This window comes from Paroedura picta, chromosome 2 (assembly GCF_049243985.1).
Source record: "Paroedura picta isolate Pp20150507F chromosome 2, Ppicta_v3.0, whole genome shotgun sequence".
NCBI classification, from domain to species: Eukaryota; Metazoa; Chordata; class Lepidosauria; order Squamata; family Gekkonidae; genus Paroedura; species Paroedura picta.
The window spans coordinates 55,299,604-55,317,671 of NC_135370.1; the positions used below are offsets into that span (position 1 = coordinate 55,299,604).

The 18,068-nt window shown below is 43.9% G+C and overlaps 1 protein-coding gene across 10 annotated transcripts in view; it reads right to left on the minus strand.

Annotated features, from left to right (window-relative positions):
• LOC143829384 (uncharacterized) overlaps positions 1–18,068 on the minus strand; it is a 29,510-nt gene that overhangs the window by 10,250 nt on the left and 1,192 nt on the right. For 3 of the 10 annotated variants that reach the window (XM_077320178.1, XM_077320179.1, XM_077320181.1), the window contains exons 1-2: positions 10,272–11,865; positions 6,427–6,599 (exon numbers count right to left, since the gene is read on the minus strand). The exons of 1 other annotated variant lie outside the window; for it this stretch is intronic. In XM_077320178.1, coding sequence (XP_077176293.1) covers positions 6,427–6,599; positions 10,272–10,474 — 376 coding nt within the window. In that variant the 5' untranslated portion in view covers positions 10,475–11,865. Of the gene's footprint in view, positions 1–2,297; positions 2,403–4,711; positions 5,386–5,405; positions 5,467–6,395; positions 6,600–10,271; positions 11,866–18,068 lie in introns of those variants that run through there. 6 more of the 10 variants (XR_013228131.1, XM_077320176.1, XR_013228134.1 and 3 more) reach the window with 5 other exon arrangements.

Sequence of the window (18,068 nt, forward strand, 5' to 3'; positions counted from 1 at the left end):
AAAACTTGATTTATGCACAAGAACATATAATATCTAGTGGACATACAAGGGACCTCCACTTGAATAGAGTACGGAGCTATTGAACTAGTAGTAAGGCCCATTGCAGAAATTGCTCCAGCCCACCAGCATTCTCTTTCAATACTCCTCTAAGTCTGTGAAGGTAGGGGGCAGAGTATTGAAAAGGAGCATGGGCCTCATAACAGCTGATCATGAGAGCTGCAAGGCTGTCATAATTGGCTGTGACATGGGAGTCTAGTCCCTTTAATACTCCCTGTCAGCCTGTCAAGGCAGGAGGAGCATTTAAATGGAGTGTGGCACCTGTCTTATAGCTTGATGCCCCATGTTATGTTATATAGTCTGCAAAGGCAGCCACAGGGCTGTCATGATCACCTGTAATGCAGAGCCCCTTTAAACACTCCCCACCAGCCTGGCAAGGAAGGAGGAAGCATTAAAAAGAAGGGGACCCCATGTTACAGCTGATTGTAACAGCCCCAGGACCTCCTTTTAAAGCATGCACACTTTAAATAACCCCCACTTTCACAGGCAAAGCTTTGCCTGCAAGAGTGTGTGTGTGTGGGGGGGGGGGGTTGTGTCTTGAACATTCCAAAGCCTCCTGACATGGGTAGGGCTCTGCCAGGAAGCTTTGGAATGTTTAACAAGTTGTTGGAAATAAAGGTAAAGGTATCCCCTGTGCAAGCACCGAGTCATGTCTGACTCTTGGGGTGACGCCCTCCAGCGTTTTCATGGCAGACTCAATACAGGGTGGTTTGCCAGTGCTTTCCCCAGTCATTACCGTTTACCCCCCAGCAAGCTGGGTACTCGTTTTACCGACCTCGGAAGGATGGAAGGCTGAGTCAACCTTGAGCCGGCTGCTGGGATTGAACTCCCAGCCTCATGGACAGACAGCTTCAGACAGCATTTCTGCCAGTTACCACTCTGTGCCACAAGAGGCTCTGTTGGAAATACTCATACTCAATTAAATTATATGAGTATTTTATGGGTATTTTATATTATATGGGTATTTTTAATAGTATAAATCTACTAATTTCTGTACTAGCCCTGGAATATTTTTATCATCTACAGGACGTTTTTACACCCCTGGTCATTGATAACCTCAAATGCATATTTTATGTGTATTTTTATGTTTCAAAATATGCATGTGTGCTTTATGCTTTATACTGACCTCTGAGGAAGACCTGGTAGGAAAGGTTTCTATCACTCTGGACAGAACAATGAGGAACAACACTATTTAAAGGCAGGCAAGACAGTTTGTCATTGTACTGTGCTACTGACATAGTTCACCACATGGAAACCCAAATTCTTAGTATTCTGGCCTCTGTCAGGCAGAAATTCACAGTGGTCTTTAATATGCACTCAAGTAAGAGGCAGTAAGCACTGTGGCTTTTATTGATAAAAGTTTAAATTTTTGGACTGCAGAGACCAAAGCATGACAAACACAATTTGCTATAGAATCAGTTTACTCATTGAAAGAGAATCCAAGGAAAACTAATGCTTCACTGAAGTTGCAGAAGGCACTGATCCGATCAAGTCAAACTATGGGAAAGCACTTTTTTTGGCAGTGCTCCATTTGCACTGTCAGTTAACTTCTGCTAGCAGAAGTTTGGCTTCCAAGAAAAGGAACAGAATTTTGGTGTAAAAATATTTAAAAGCAATGGTTCATTCCTCTCTTAGATGGTAATACAGTTCTGAAAACAACTGCTGTTTGATGCAAAATGTTTGTTGATATCTGCTGCCAGGCCCTTCGGCCATCCCTGGCTTTCTGCCAAGCAATCTAGGGAGCTGGAGGCAGCTGTGTTAGCCCCTTTAAATTGGCTGCACAAAGGAACCTTCCCCTCCCATCTTTCATTCATGCCTCTATTTGTACCCATGAAATTGACCAAGGAAGCTCTTATGGCCTGGCACACTGCTGCTCCTGGGCAAATCCCTTCACTCAATGGGAGTAAGAGCAGGCACAGGCAGCTGCTCTTTCCCAAATTCTACAATCTGTGGTAATGGGAACAGCAGTTTGGGCCTCAGCCAGCCACCAGCTACTGAGTGGGTACAGTTCAATTTTACACTCAACACAAACTCAGACCTGGCATGTCCTCTTTCCTCACCTGTGAGAAGCAGGGCAGGTACAAAAAGCAAAAGAGCTTATGGGGAGGGGTGTCATTGGTTTTCATTGAGATCAACCCAGGAGTAGTGTTCAGATTCCATTAATGCTAGCCTTTTCCCATTATTTCCACACACCAAAAAAGGAAATTGAGTCTGTATACCAATGAAGAGAGGTATGATACCTGCCAGTACATACAGATTGAAGAGTCTCAACATCCGAATTCCAAAAACATGCCCAGCGTGAAACCAACCAATAGGGATATTAATGTAAAACTTGATATGCTGCCCTGGAAAAAAAAATCAGCACTGCAACAGAATCTAGTTTTTGTCACTGGTATGCAGAGTATATTCTCCACATTTCAAGAAGAAAAATGAAAGGTGTAGAGTGCACACACAGCAATCAAATTAAAGCCATCTTGACCTGAAATCAGTAAAAATTTAGAGTGACCTGTTTGTGCAGAAAAGGTGTTCGTCAAAAAGAGAAATAATTTTTGTTTCAGAATATGTTCATAACATAATCTGCAGACATAAAAAGAACCTTTCTTAGTACCTAAGGCTTCTTGGCTAATACTAGGGATGGGCACAATCTGGGAATCGGGGCCTCCCTGCACAATCCTAGTTATAAACTCCAGCCATCAAATGATATTTTTAAACGCCTTGTATCTGCCCCACTCATCCATCTTCCCCCCCTCTCCTCACCACCCTCTATGAGATCTACATCAGGAGAATAGATAGTGTTTTGAATTGTTTTCCGCCGTATCTTTTCTTTGGTATTGTGATTATTGGATGCATGTTGTTTTATGTCTGAGGTTTTAATGGAAATTTTATTGGGGATTTCATCCAGACTGATGTAACCCACCATGAGCCATTTGGGAGTGACGGGTAATACATTGAAATATAATAATAATAATAATAATAATAATAATAATAATAATAATAATAATAATAATAATATGTCTGCAGTCATAATCATGACAGATTTCATTTACATCATTTTAGATAATATCATGTTGAATATTTCAAAAATATTTTAAAGAATATGTTTGATGATTGGGGGAACTGAGGGCAAGAGTAGCTAGGTTCAGGGAAGGACATTTCGGGTGCACGGAGGCTACAGAAGTAAGGACCCATTCCTGGGACTAACAATATCCATAACAATATCATGTGACTTAGATCTGTTTAGGATTGCTTTTGGAGACACCCAAGCAACAAATCTCAAGTCCAGAATCTCAAACGTACATTGTTGCTAGAGTGGAAGTTCTTGCTAAATTGTTAAACTATCCAGCCATTTCTTATACTCATGAACAAGGGTTGTTTCAGAGTAGTTCATATAAAGCTGCATGGTTGATGTGGCTAAATTCTCTTTTCCTGTTCTTTAAAAAAAAATGGAAATGGCAGTGGCCAATGATTGTGCATGTGTGTGTGTGTATGGTGAGAAAGCCATCTAATCATGTGAGAAAACAATATGATTATGCCAATGAACATTTCTAAAATGCATCCAAACAGCTCACCATGTGGTGCAGTGCCTGCTCATGACTGGTGAGCAGGCCATGCACTGAAGTGGCATAATTATATACTAAATCCAAAACAACAACTGTAATAATTGCAGCAATACTGGCCATGTAAATGTATACACATAGTACTGGTTCACATACTCAACAGCAGGAGAAAAAACTATATCCCCATATAGTTTTGCATAAACATGGTTAGTGAGTAAATAAATGCCTGCAAGTTCCCCTTTAATCAGTCAAGGGTTGTTGTGGATTATGTCAATTTGTTGTACTTGTTGGATAGCACCCCCCCCCCATGAATTCCCTTTCTAACTATAGACACTACCTTACTAATGGTTTTGAATGTCCTGGCTTTTCTTAAGCTGTTCATTTCACAGATTCTTTGTGGGTTTATTGCCCTGAATGCCAGGGGCATGGATACTCTCTGCTAATATTATTCTGACAATTACTTTTGCATAGATCTACCTAGGTGGCATGTGATATTTTATTTAGAAACTTCTTGAAATTACTTGAGAAGAAAACTTGAAGCCTTGTAAGTCTGGGGGCTGTTCTTTCTCCAGCAGGCAGTGTAGAAAGGTGTTCAGAATACCTGTGGAGATCTTCCTCATAGGCCCTTCATTCTGTGCCCCACATGCACAGGTAGGTCCCAACCAGAGACAAGGCTTTTCAGTTGAAATACTGCAGCAACTTGTTGTGTTACTTGCAGTTACTTGCAGCAACTTTTTATGTTGAAAGCCCTCTCCCTTGAGGCTCACTTACCACCTGCTCTATTATTTTCTGGTTGCTAGGCCAAAATGTTATTCCCTCCCCCAGTTTTTAAACTGGAGAGGTGTGTGTGATTTGTTCTAAATTGTTTCAAGCCTGAGGACTGTTATTTATTCATTTAGTTTATATATTGCCCCTTATGAGGATGTCGGCTAACCATCCTATCTAATACATTAAGCACCTGGTATCAGATGGTAGATCTTTTTGCAACTTAAGAAACCAAGCTGTAGCTTAAAAGCATCCTATATATTGCAATCCATCATGATGAAGCATAAAATATCAAATCATACTAGCGTGGAATGAGCATAAAGCTAGTATACCTTCTCCCTGGTCTTTATTGTAGCTTTTTGCCCTCTGGCATCAGGTGGTTCTTTGGATCCAATCAGGAATCTCTGGAGGACTCTAACATTTGCTCCTAATTTTCCCCTCTCATCTAATTATATAGCTGAGTACAGGTTCCAATGATTAACCAATTGCCTCATTCCTGAGTCAGGCCTTTCAAAGAGATAAGACTGTTAGCTAAATAAGGCTCAAATCATGAACACCTGCAAGCTGGACTAGGTCCTATAACCATCACATTAACTCATTAGGGAAGTTAGGGTACTTTATCTTCCAGAGGACCATTAAGAATACCAAGCATGTTATGCTCTAGGTTTGGGCTTTTATATAGGTTTATGCTTCTAAAGCTTTTATGTTTTTATTTTTTTTAATGTCTAGATATATTTTTTATGTTTTTGCCAATGTTGAAAGTATTTTCTCTATGTTTTCATCTAAAACCATTTTTAAATAGCAAAACTACATGACATCACTAGTTTCTAATATTATAATTTTTATGACTGTATTGTGCATGTCAAACTGTGTTGATATTCAGCTTGGTAAAGCCTCTAATCTGGATCACCAGGTTTGATTCCCCATTCTTCTATATGCAGCCAGCTGGGTGACCTTAGACTAGTCACAGTTCTGTTAGAGCTATTCTCAGAGCAGTTCTGTTAGGGCTTTCTCAACCCAACCTACCTCATAGGGTGTCTGTTGTGGGGAGAGGAAGGGAAGGCAATTGCAAGCCTCTTGGAGACTCCTTTGAGAAGTAAAAATCAGAATATAAAAAACATAGAAACATATCCTTGCACTATTAATCAGATCAGGTATACAATAGTAGTCCTAAAACAACTGACAAAGTGTGGCATTTATATCTGAAGAAGAATTGGCCACATATTCATATTATCTACTATTGGTAATAGATAATAGATACACATTTAGCATACCAGATAGAAATAAACTGTAGTTTTGCCTTGCATATGAGATGCCTTGTTGCATATAGTTTACATCTGGCATGTGATATCTTTCTCGGGACATGTAATTAATGTGGTGTCTTAATTATTATGGTTATCATGGCATGAAAGAACTTTTTCTGCCACTTATAGTAAGTTATCAAAGGGCTATATAGTAATTAAAGCACAGACTATACTGACCTCAAGTAGAAAAGTCAGCATTGCTTCACCCCTGCTTTGCTTAATGAATGGATAGATGGTTGTAAAATTCCAGAAAAGAAGCTAAATGCATTTATCAAAAAAAGTGGAGCTATTATTCATAAATGAGGATTGCTTGCTCTCACAATGTCCTGACATCTATAAGAGCCAGAATATCCTTTGTTCAAGGCCAAGACATTAAAAGTGAGATCAGCATCTTCAGAAGTTAACAGACTTCTCCCCTCCCTCTTATAATGAAAAAAAAATCTGTACAATAAAAGGACTCCCCAATCACCTTTGGAAAGCAATTCAGTTTATTGGTATGTTGTGCAAAGGAGACCTGACTAGATGCCCTAAAGCTCCACCTCTTGATGGGCCCTTCTGTAAACATGACAGATGTCACTAACTGGCATCCTTGTATGTTAGAGTGACCTCAGCTTGAGGGCTCTGTGAGACAGAACTTGGAATGAATCTTGCAATAATTCAAGAACAATAAAAGTGTCATTTTCCACTTAACATTGCATCATGTAGCACAAACCTAGAACATAGGAACGCAACAGAACAGTAACCTTTTACTGTTAATGATCCAGACCATTCACTTATCCCTCCTTCACAGCTTGCCATCTCCAAAGCCCGTCTCTTTCTTCTTGTGGGAGACCCAAAAAGTCTCCAACGGAACACTCTGTGCACCAGCTTTGAAGATGAGGAATCCCAAATGAACTCTCTATTAGATATCACAGACCTGAAGCAACAATTAAAAAAATTACAAATTAGAACCAAAGTCTTCCATCCTTAACAGTTTCCATACATAAATCATAGTTACCTTAAACAAGGCGTTAAGAGCCTATGATAGGCTTGCTTCTGTTTTCCACCCAAGCAGCACCCTTCTGTATGTAAAGGCTCCACTCCTTCCTGGCCCGTTCCATTCCTAGCTAGGGGTTTCATGTGGGAAACCCTCTTACTCTGCATGGCAAAATTTGGTATGGCTAATGTTTGGAATAATTAAATACAAACATAAAAAGCCCCGGGAGACTTACCTGCTGGGGCCATTGCCGCGGCGGGAACAAGCGCGACGGAGACACTGGGGAGCTGGAAGGGAAACTACCTTTCCCAGCTGCCCCGGGAATCGCGCATGCGCGCAAGCGGGAGGGGGTTGGCGGGGCCGGCTATTAAAGGAGCGGCCGTTGTTGCTCGGCCTCTTCCCGCTCCTACGGCCCCTGGAAACACGTCGCTGGGCGTCGGGAGCAGACGCTGGGCCTGCCGCCTAGGCGACGTGAGGGGAGCTGATTAGGCATTTGTAAAGATTTTCACTAGTGGGAGCGGAACGAGCTGCGGGCGAACGGCGAGGCTTTAAAAAAAAAAAAAAACGGGCCGTTGCCGTTCGTCTTGTGGGGATTTCAGCCAAATTCTTCTCCTCTCCGCTTCCCTGTCAGGATGGCTCCTAAGAAGGGAGCGCAGGGAGGTAGTAGAAAGGGAGGAAGAAGAAGGGAAAGGGCAGGGGCCGGATCAGCCTCAGATCGGGGCGCAGCTGCCAGAACGGCCTCAGCAACGGACGTTGCTTTAAATACGGCCTATGGGACACGCGGCAATTTAAGGCGGGCGGCAAATGCGGCAGCGGCCTCTGGCGCTCCAAGTGGGGGCGGATTTGACAGGAGGCCAGCTGCGTCTCCCGGGCCATCACGGAGTGCTCCTTCTCATATGGGAGGTTCCCCCAGGACAATTGATGGATCGCGGGAGGGAAATTTCATACAGGGGCATAATATGGTGGGGGCTGAGTGGAGGCAAACACCACATTTAGGAGCTGGCACATTGGCTGCCCCCCCAGGTAGATCACTTGGGGTCAGGAGGTTTCAATGCAGTGAGCCCAGTTTTTCATCATGGGACCCAGGGGCAATTACATTATGCAATGGGTGCTCATGTGCCACAACCGCCAGCCCCCCAAGCGGGTTTTAGCCAACAGATTAATACATGGCCAGTGAATCAACAGGTTCCTGGGCCAGTGTCCTATGAACAGAGGATGTCTGATTTTCAAAACTGGGGTCTACATGCCAATCGAGGGAGAGGATTGGGAGCTCCTCCTCCTGTGTCATATAACTGGGATATGGCCAGTTTGATGCGAACGGGAGTGCTTGGCCACATACCAGCAATATCAGTTTGCCAGGATATGCTGGTAGGGAGCCCGTGCAGACATGGCCTATGCCTCATCATGGAAGTCGCAATGGGCAGGGTCCACAATTAGCTTGGGGAGTAACACCTGCGCAGGTTTATTCTGCGGGTAGAGGCCGGTTTCCTCAAGCAAGCCAGGGTGGGCCTTCCCAGACTGAGCAGTCTGGGACAACTCTGAATTGTGCACTGCCCACGGTGGGAATTTCCCAGGGGGGTTCGGGAGTTGGCCAATCCCAGGTTGAGTTGCAGCAAGGGTATCACAATGTACAGGTTTCACAGTTGGCTCAAGGGCCGGGGCAAGATGGAACTGGTACTATGCTGGACAGCTCAGCCACGGTGTCACAATCGGGCCAAGAATCAGTAATTGCTGCCACTGTGGTCGACTCTTGTGCAGTTCCTCAGGAGGTGCAAGCTGTCGTTACCACAGCCCGGGGTATTTCACCGGGGCAGGTTATTTCGGGAGTTCCAAGTGCTGTTGGCCCTTCTGGAGAGGCACCACGGGGTGGAACTGAACAACAAGAAGCCACGGGGCGACAGGCCGCAAAAAAGCGCGGAAAGAAACGCTCCAGAGCTTGGCATGCAGTTAACACCTCCGATAAGTCATCCACTTTGGAGGATGAAACTTCTGAGGGTCAGCGTGATGGCTCTTACTGGCTGCAAAGTTCCCTTATCCCAGGGATCCCAATTTGGCTGATGAGTCGCCGTGACTCTGCCGACACCTATTATAGAGAAAAGGAGGGGGCGGGCCCATCACCCAAGCCTCCTTTGGGTTATCCTTCAGGGGAACACCCCCCGGGTGTTCACTTGCCTAGAAAGATACGGGAGTGTGCCCTGGATGGGTACTATGTGGATGTGTTCGAAATGGTACCTTCTGACGGTGATGCACCCAGGACGTGCCCTAGGAAGGATAAGAAGAGTTCCGGGTACATTGACAGGTCTTTTACTAATTGGTTAAGGGGGTTCACGGAGTTCACCCGCCTAATTACGGGTGCCTACCCTGAGAGGGGCTGGCATTTAGCCAGTCACTTGGCTAATGTGTTAGAGGCCAAGACTCTTTCGGGGGATACAGCGGCAATGGCTTATGACATGCTTGCTAGGGAACGTGCTTCGAATAACATCCAGGCAAGATGGGACATAAAGGACCATGATGCCTGGATTGTTAAAGTGGGCCCACATGTTCGGAAGAACGATTACGATCGGCGCAGACAGGTGGTCAGGAGAGACAGTAGGGGTACATGTTGGGAATTTAATAGAGGCACTTGCCAGCGGCGTAGATGCCGTTTTGATCATTCTTGTGAAAGTTGTGGAGGGGCCCATTCAAAGAGGGAATGCGAGAAATCAGCTGGCAGCAAGACGCCCTTTCGGGGGAGCCGGCCCTCTTCAAAGAAAGGGGGAGGGTCGGGATCCAAGACTGATGATGCCACTAACTGAGATCCCGCTTGAGTTGCTTACTCTTGCGGCTACCCCCATACGTCTTCCGGTACTACTTGGGCTCCTAACATTGTACCCGAACATTGAGGCAGCCGCCTATCTCGCCAAAGGTTTTTCGGAAGGCTTCAGAATTCCTTTTACGGGGAAGAGAGTTGCCACCACCTGTGGGAATTTGAAGTCTGCGGGCCAATTGCCTGAAGTTCTGGTGGAAAAGATAGGTAAGGAGTGTGCAGCAGGGCGTATGGCTGGGCCTTACGATGTTCCACCATTGCGAAATTTGAGGGTATCTCCTTTAGGTGTAGTACCTAAAAAAGCACCTGGTGAATATAGGCTTATTCAGCATTTGTCATATCCTAAAGGATCGTCGGTAAACGATGCGATTGATCCGAATCTTTGTTCGGTAAAATATGCATCCTTGGACTATGCTATTTCGATAATTAGGGCTTGTGGACCGGGTGCACTATTAGCGAAATGTGATATTAAGTCTGCTTTTCGTTTGCTACCTGTTCACCCGGAGGATTTCTGTCTTTTAGGATGCTGTTTCAGAGGTTGCTGGTATGTCGACAAGGCTATGCCTATGGGTTGCTCCATTTCGTGCGCAGCGTTCGAGACATTCAGCACCTTCTTGGAATGGGTCCTAAAGGACAGAACTGGGTCCCCTCACGTCACACACTATCTCGATGACTTTTTGATAGTGGGGCCTTCAGATTCATCAGCATGTGCTGATCAGTTGAGGGCATTCAAGGAATTGGCTGAAGAGTTAGGGGTACCTTTAGCAGATGAAAAGACAGAAGGTCCAGCAGTGAGATTGAGTTACCTGGGCATCCTTTTGGATTCAGAGGCTGGGCTGTCTCTACTTCCATTAGATAAGCTGGAAAGGTTGAGGGGACTTCTGGATGATGCACTGTGCAAGAAAAAATGTACACTGAAAGAAATGCAGGCCTTGCTGGGCCATTTGAATTTCGCTTGCAAAGCTGTGTCACCAGGGAGAGCTTTTTGTGCTCGCTTGGCTAGATCCATGTCGGGCGTATCTGCACCGCATCATCATATTCGTTTGACCAGGCAATTGAAAGAAGATCTGCGGGTGTGGAAAGAATTTCTGCAGCAGTTCAACGGTGTTGCAATATGGCAGACCCCTATTATTCCGGAAAACTCGCTTCAGGTGCATTCTGATTCCTCTGGGAGTCTTGGGTTCGGAGTCTACTACAATAACAGATGGTGCGCTGAGCATTGGCCGGCGTCTTGGCACGACTCCGACATTTTGCGGGATCTTACATTCCTAGAATTGTTCCCTGTTCTGGTGGCAGTGGTATTGTGGAGCGAGTTTTTCCGGGATCATAGGGTCCTGTTTTGGAGCGACAACCAAGCGGTGGTCCGCATCATTAACAGGCAAACTAGTCGCTCTGCCAGAGTGATGCGTATTGTGCGCTTGCTGGTGAGATCCTGCCTGTTGTTTAACATAACTTTTGCGGCTCGGCATGTGCCAGGCGTGAATAATGAAGTGGCCGATGCATTGTCTCGGTTCCAGGAACACCGATTTCGGGCTTTGGCTCCGTCAGCGAACCTGACACCGGACCCGTTCCCACAGGAACTCTGGAGTCTTGGCAGCGAGCCCTTCGACAGGCAGTGACTGCTTCATTGGCGCCTGCTACTCGACAAGCTTATTCGAGGGCAGTCGAGGGATACATCAAGTTTACTGAGTCTTGGGGTTGTGGCATTCCGCTGCCACCGAAAGAAGATTTCGTTTTACGATATTTAGTTCATCTGAGGGCAAAGGGGGCAGCCCCTAGAACCTTGGGTGTGCAGCTCTCCGCCTTGTCATTCTTTTGTAAGGCTCAAAATTGGTGGGATCCTGCAACTTCGTTCCTAGCCTGAAGGGCCATTGCAGGATGGAAACGTTCAGGACAGCCAAGGCCGGACTCCAGGAGACCAGTGTCTCTGAAAATTTTAGGTGACATGGTCACTGAGCTCCCGGTCACGTGTGATTCAGAGTTCGAGTCAATTCTTTTTGCTGCGGTTTTTACAGTCACTTTCTTTGGTGCCTTTCGGTGCAGCGAGGTCGTTTCTACGTCTAAGGCAGCAGTGTCTTCCAAGGCACTTCTGCTACAGGACATATGTTTATCCGACCAGGGGTTATATATACGGCTGCGATGTTCAAAAACTGACCAAATGGGGAAAGGGACTGAAGTATTTTTGCCGGTCATGTCTGACGGGTGCCCCTGTCCAGTGCGTAGCATGAGAAACTACCTGCGGGTGCGCCCAGCAATTGAAGGCCCCCTTTTCATACACGTTGATGGGACATGTTTATCCCGGTATCAGATGGTTGCGGTGATGAGGTCGGTCCTAGCAAAACTTGGCCTCCCGGCATCACAGTTTGGAATACATTCATTCCGAATTGGCGCTGCAACCCAAGCAGATATGGCAGGGGTATCGAGGGATGAGATAAAGACCCTAGGACGTTGGCGATCTTCTGCTTATAAACATTATGTTAGAAGAGACCTTCTTCTTTAAACTTTGTTTTCCAGAATTGGTACCGCATACCCCTGTCGTTTGGGTCATGGGACACAGCATTGTGTATTGGGCCTCCATTTACGTTGCCTCTTCGGGATGGGATGACTGCCTGGGACTTGGAAGTCGAGTTCGAGTTGTATGGAAAGGCTACCGTGGGATGCGTTGGGAGTCGTTTGTGAGCACACTTATGAAAGCAGTGCATCGTGTCGGTTCCCCGGATATGCTCCTCATACAGCTTGGCGAAAATGATATTCCGGAGACTTCAGGTCGAGTTTTGAAGCAAGCGATTCTTCAAGATCTGGATTTTGTCCGGTCCCAATTTCCCTGGATGGCACTTGGCTGGTCATCGCTTCTTGAACGTCGTGCCTGGCTGGCGGCGGTAAATCCCGAAAGAGTGGACCTTGCAAGACGCCGTGTTAACAAGGCCATTGTTCGTTTGGTCGAGAGTTTCGGAGTCCTAATTGTAACACATTGTGATATCTCCCATCGTCAGTGGGCACTTTACCAGAATGATGGGGTGCACCTGTCAAATTGGGGCATGGACATGTGGCTCCATGGCATTCGGGATGGCATTTTGAATTGGCTACATAAATGAGCAGTGGCGGAAGCACAGAAGGCATTGGCCTTCGATGTGCTTTGTGGCGGAATTGGAGCATGGGAAGGGTTGAGTATCGGGGGGCTAAGCTTGCGCGCTGGCCTCCCCTAGGTTCGGGGGTCCCCTTAAGGGGCCGTGTGGATGCGGAGCCTGATTGAAGGCCCGCATTTCCGGGAGGCAGGATAACCCAACAGAGGTGGACACCCAGTAGGGTTAATCCACTACGCCTCCTCCCATTATTCAGCCTGCCATTGCATCCGGGTTGAGGTGGGCTATTGGCCGAAGTCACCTGTTGAGGGGCAGGCTGGATCCGGGGCTGCCTTGTGGTCGGCTGACCACAAGAGGGCTGCATTCCCTTCCCATGTCTGCCATGCTCAAGTTGTTAATAAAGGCTGTGGCCAAATTCTAATGCCAAAGGTTGTGTACCAGTGTCTTCTTCAAGCGATTATATTTCCCTGCAAGGCAAATGCTTTTCATCAGGTTCATTCCATTTTGGTGCAATGCAGGATTTCAAAAGTCTTTGATACTGAATGGCAATCAATTAGAAACAGGAAAGCATACCTAGTCGGAAGGATTAGAAGTGAGAAGAGTGTTTTGCAGAGCTCTGGGGGCATGACTATGGGACAGCTTTCCATCTCAGTTTTGATTAATCTAAATTAAATCACTACATTTCAGGCTATATTAAAATATGCTATATAAAGAGGTAGTCCTCACAGTTAAACGTTTAAGTTGTTTATCAGATGCAGGTTCAAAAATTATTGTTTATAAATTTTGAAAACTCTACCAGCGGGGAGTGGAGATAAAAGCAGGACACAACAGAGGTTGCTGGATTCATGTTTTAATCCCGTATTTGGCAGTGTGCACTTTTTGTCTTATCACACTAGCCAGGCAAGCTTAATGAATGCTTCCAGTCCTGGAAACTGTACAGTATCCAGCCTGGAGTCAGTTATGTGCTTAGGTGGTGGAAAGTGGTCTGACTCTGCGCTGGGGACAAGATCTAAACATGATTTCTAAGAAGCATTTGACTTTAGGATTAATAAAATGCTCTCTATAAAATATGAACTCACCCAAATCTTGGTTTTCAGATTACAAAATCATTTTTACCAGAAATACAGATGCCTGGGAAGGAAGGAATGTAGGAGAGCATAGCTTTATCAACAGGGACCATTATGCATGCTAGTGCTCAATAAATAATATGGCCCAGGCCAGTGCTTGACTGTTTGCAGAGCTAATCCCTGCTTCCACATGACCTTGGTGCCAGCCCAGGCTTCTCCCAGGCCTGGCCCGATTCAGGCCCTCTATTGCCCCGTGGCATGGGAACATGGATATTTTCACATTCCCTTTTGTGCCCTGGGTGCCAATGGGGCATATGATGGGGAAGGCCCATGTGGCAGGACTTCCAGGCCTGGCTTCTCTAGCATGAGGATTCTATCATCCCTAATATTAGATTCTTGCTAAATGGGTTTATTATTGTATGTAACTGATGTATGCTGCTGTTACGCTATGCTAGTTTTATGCTGATTTTTATATTCTTGGCTGATTCTTTGCTAGTCTTGATTTTTATGTTTTGTTTTAATAATTTTAATGGTTTTTACTTTGTGAGTGACCTCAAGCAGGACTCTGGAGAAGTTAGTTACTAATTAACTAAATTTTAACTGTCGGACTGTCTGAAAACTTATTGGGAATTGATTCCAATCTGCAAGCATGCAGCCGTCTTACAGATAGTCAGACAGCGAAGGCATAAAAGGCATTCCACCTAAATCCCCCAGAGATCTCTAAAGCTCTTTTAGAAGAAAAAATCCCATGTTCTTTTGCTGGCAATGGTTCAGGTTCGGAATGGATTGGAATGTTGCAAAATCAAGTCTTTTCAATTCAAGGGAAACAGTACTAGGACAGCAATAAGAAAACATAAAATAAAAATGCACAGAAGACATTTCTGTCATCTCCCCAAGAACTCACTCGAGAAAGTGTTTATGCAGGACACAACAGAAAGGGGCTCAAATCTCAAGAAGTAGATGAAGAGTTGTTTTTTTATAGCCCACTTTTCTTTGCCCTAAGGAGTTTCAAAGCAGCTTACAATCACTTTCCTTTCTTCCCACAACACTCACCTTGTGAAGTAGGTGGGACTGAGAGAGTGTTGAGAGAATAGTAACTGGCTTCATGTGAAGAAGAGGGGAATCAAACTCTGATCTCCAGATTAGAATATTGCTGTTTTTAACAACTAAATCATACTGTTACCCAGAGAGGCATTCTTCTAATTGGTTGGGGAAATTAGCTTGAAAGGAGACAAAGTAAGAGGGAGTAAATGAGATTTCTAAATGAGATTCCTAAATATTAGTCCTAAAACAATAATTTGATAGAATTTACAGAGGTGGGCAATGATCTGAGAGAAACTTGATGGGTTTAATTGAGGGGTCTAAATGGTGCTTGATGACCCTGTGAGTACTGGATGGGAAAAACTACCAGGTTTGGTGAACATATTAAGAATTGATTAATCAAGGTAAATGGATGAGGGGATGTGAGGCTGGGCAATTGATGACATTGATGCAAGGTGAGGCAAAATGTTCTTAGGAAACCCATTGTCCTAAATTATGCATCTCCCTGGTGCAGGGAGGTGATCATTAGTGGGTCAGCCAATCTTTCCCATATATCTAAAGTACATAGCCAGACTTGTCACCGACTAACATCCATTTTAGTGTGTTGCTTGTGATATCTGAATTGATATTAGAGAAAGGGTTTTTTATGGTTTTCTATCTATAAACTGCCCCAGAATGAGACTTATCTGGTCTAACTCCTAACAACATTGCCTCCCTGTGTGGGAAGAGTGGAGTAGGAGTAAGGCAAAGTTTTCCTCTGATTGAGTTCATTAAGAATGTTTATATTTCAGAATTTCATTATCTTAATATGCTGACAATTAATCTGGGATATATTCTGTGGGTGCTTAGGACACTAACCAAGCCCCATTTCTTCTGTAAAGTACCACTCATTTCTGGTCACTACACCAGTACAGTCATACTACATGGGTGGGTCCCTGGCAAGGAACTATTCTGATGTATTTTCAAGTTCTATTTAGTTTCTTCAGCCCAGAGTAGAATTGCTTGCGTTCTTTAAAATGATTTTGGCACAGTTTTATGTTACCGTCCAACAAGCAGTTAGACCTGCCATATTATTTAAATACACAATCTTTCTTCTTCTTATAGTATAAATTAGGCGAGACTTTATAATGTGAATACAATGGGAGGCTATTGATAAAATTAAGTTACCAGTTCATTATGGGAGACAATATGGAAAAAAGATTTTGGATTCCTAAACTATAATTAGATTACATTACGGATTCTGTCTGGAAATAACATGACTTCTGAAAGGGAACAACAATAACATTTCCATTTGAATGCACTGGTAAGGTTCTAAAATCAAGTTACCTTAGTTTATTTTTGGTGCTATTTAGAAAAAGCAACATTTGTAATGTGTGTGTTTAGCTGAGATTAGGATGTAAGCATTTGTTAATTTTGCCACACTTCTTCATTCTGAGAGATGAAGGGGAAAAACAGGCCAATCAATAACTATAATTATAATTTTCTTCTCATTGATTGCTTAGAAGTCTCTAAAGACACCATCACTAATTTCAAGTTAGTGTGCAGAATGTACAGGATTTGTAGTCCTCTCTTGACAAAGCAGGGGTATTTCTATGTTTAAAAGTGCTTGCGTTTTGGACTAACAGTGTGGGAAGAGTCCAATGACATCCTTAAGACCAACAAAATTTAATTCTGGGTATATACTTTAATGTGGATGCACACTTCTTCAGATACATTGAAACATCCTCAATGATTGTATATTGATAGCAGCAGGTTAGTTGCATAAAGGGCTAATTAGAGTCAAGATACATAGGTAACAGTGCTGAGTATGAGAATTATGAATTAAGCATATGCATTTGGTTCACCAAAATTGAAAAAAGGGAAAATACCATTCCCTGTCCCCTTATTTTGAAGTTAACAATATAGCTGGCCCAAATAAAATGTCATTTTTTCCCTTTTATTTAGGCATATTCAGCTAAACTGATTAGCTGCCATTTTTGCTCCCCCCACTTCCAAGTGGGAGAGAGCAAAAGGGATTGCTGAAATGGCTGATGACCATTTCAACCTATCCCCTTGGTCTGCCAGTCAGCAGTTAATTATAAATGGCCTGCCTTTCATTCCAGTCTTACATCAGGCAGGTGCATCAGTCCTGCCAGCAAGCCATTCGGGAGTCACATTGGTGTGATTAAGGTTGGTGGCGTCTAATCTGGAGTGTCATATTTGATTATATGCTCCTCCACATGCAGCCAGCTGGGTGACCTTGGGTTCACCGCAGCACTGATAAAGCTGTTCTTACCGAGCAGTAAAATCAGGGCTCCCTCAGCCTCACCCACCCCACAGAGTGTCTGTTGTGGGGAGAGGAAAGATTATTGTAAGCTGCTTTGAGATTCCTTCTGGTAGAGAAAAGCACCATATAAGAACTAACTCTTCTTCTTCTTGACCCTTTTTACTTGCCTTCCTTTGGAATGGTGAAAGCAAAAGAGTGGGGTGGTCATGAATTTTAGTGCTAAAAACATAAAATATATTGTCATTCAGCTGTTAAGTTTAAATGACCTATAGCCATTGAAACCCTTCCTTTCCTCTCCTCCTTCCAAAGGGCAGAAAGTGAAAGAGATCTCTAAAATGGCTGCCAGCCAGCAGGATGTATGTGTGAGAGAAGTTAAAACCAGCCCCCCCTACAGACCCCAAACCCATCCTGCAGAGATATTTCTCTCTGAGGATCATCTGTTTGGTGGAGGGCCAATTGAACCAGGGCCCCCAAAGACCTCAAGCCCATCCTGTGGAAAGTTTTTGCCACAGTATCACTTGTTTGATGGGCATTTTAAATTTAAATTTTAAATTCCTCCCAGCTGATAATACTGGCTTTCCCAAATATTTCCTTAATCTCAGTATTCGGGAATATTGGGAAATACCAATATTTTCCAGATCCAATATGCCAAAACCTGGAAAATACTAGGATCCCCCCCCCATATGCCTATTATGAATTAATCCATAAACTGGGGACCCTGGAAAATAAATGTTTAGCAGGAGATAAACCATGAGTCCCATTATCTCTATGTCACAAGTAATGGCCTTGATGACTATATATCATTATTAGAACAAATTAAAAGGGGGACATGCCAGGTAACGGATGATTTTAAAAAAATATTTTTACAGAGTCTCTACAAGTTTTCCCATGCAGGCTTCATCAGGGGACATCTATAAAAACATTAGTCAATATACAATATAAATTGAATAAACTTATACATTGGACACAAAAGACAATTAAAATATATAATAATGGAACTTACCAAAGCAATTAACTTCTTTTACTAGTGGAGAATGCGGTAGCCTTTTTTTAATGTATAGAGATTAGGTGAGCAGGGTCAGAAATCTCAGATCAGAATTTAACCATAAGAGTAAAAAATAAAATGCTGTGTCATTCTGTATTAAT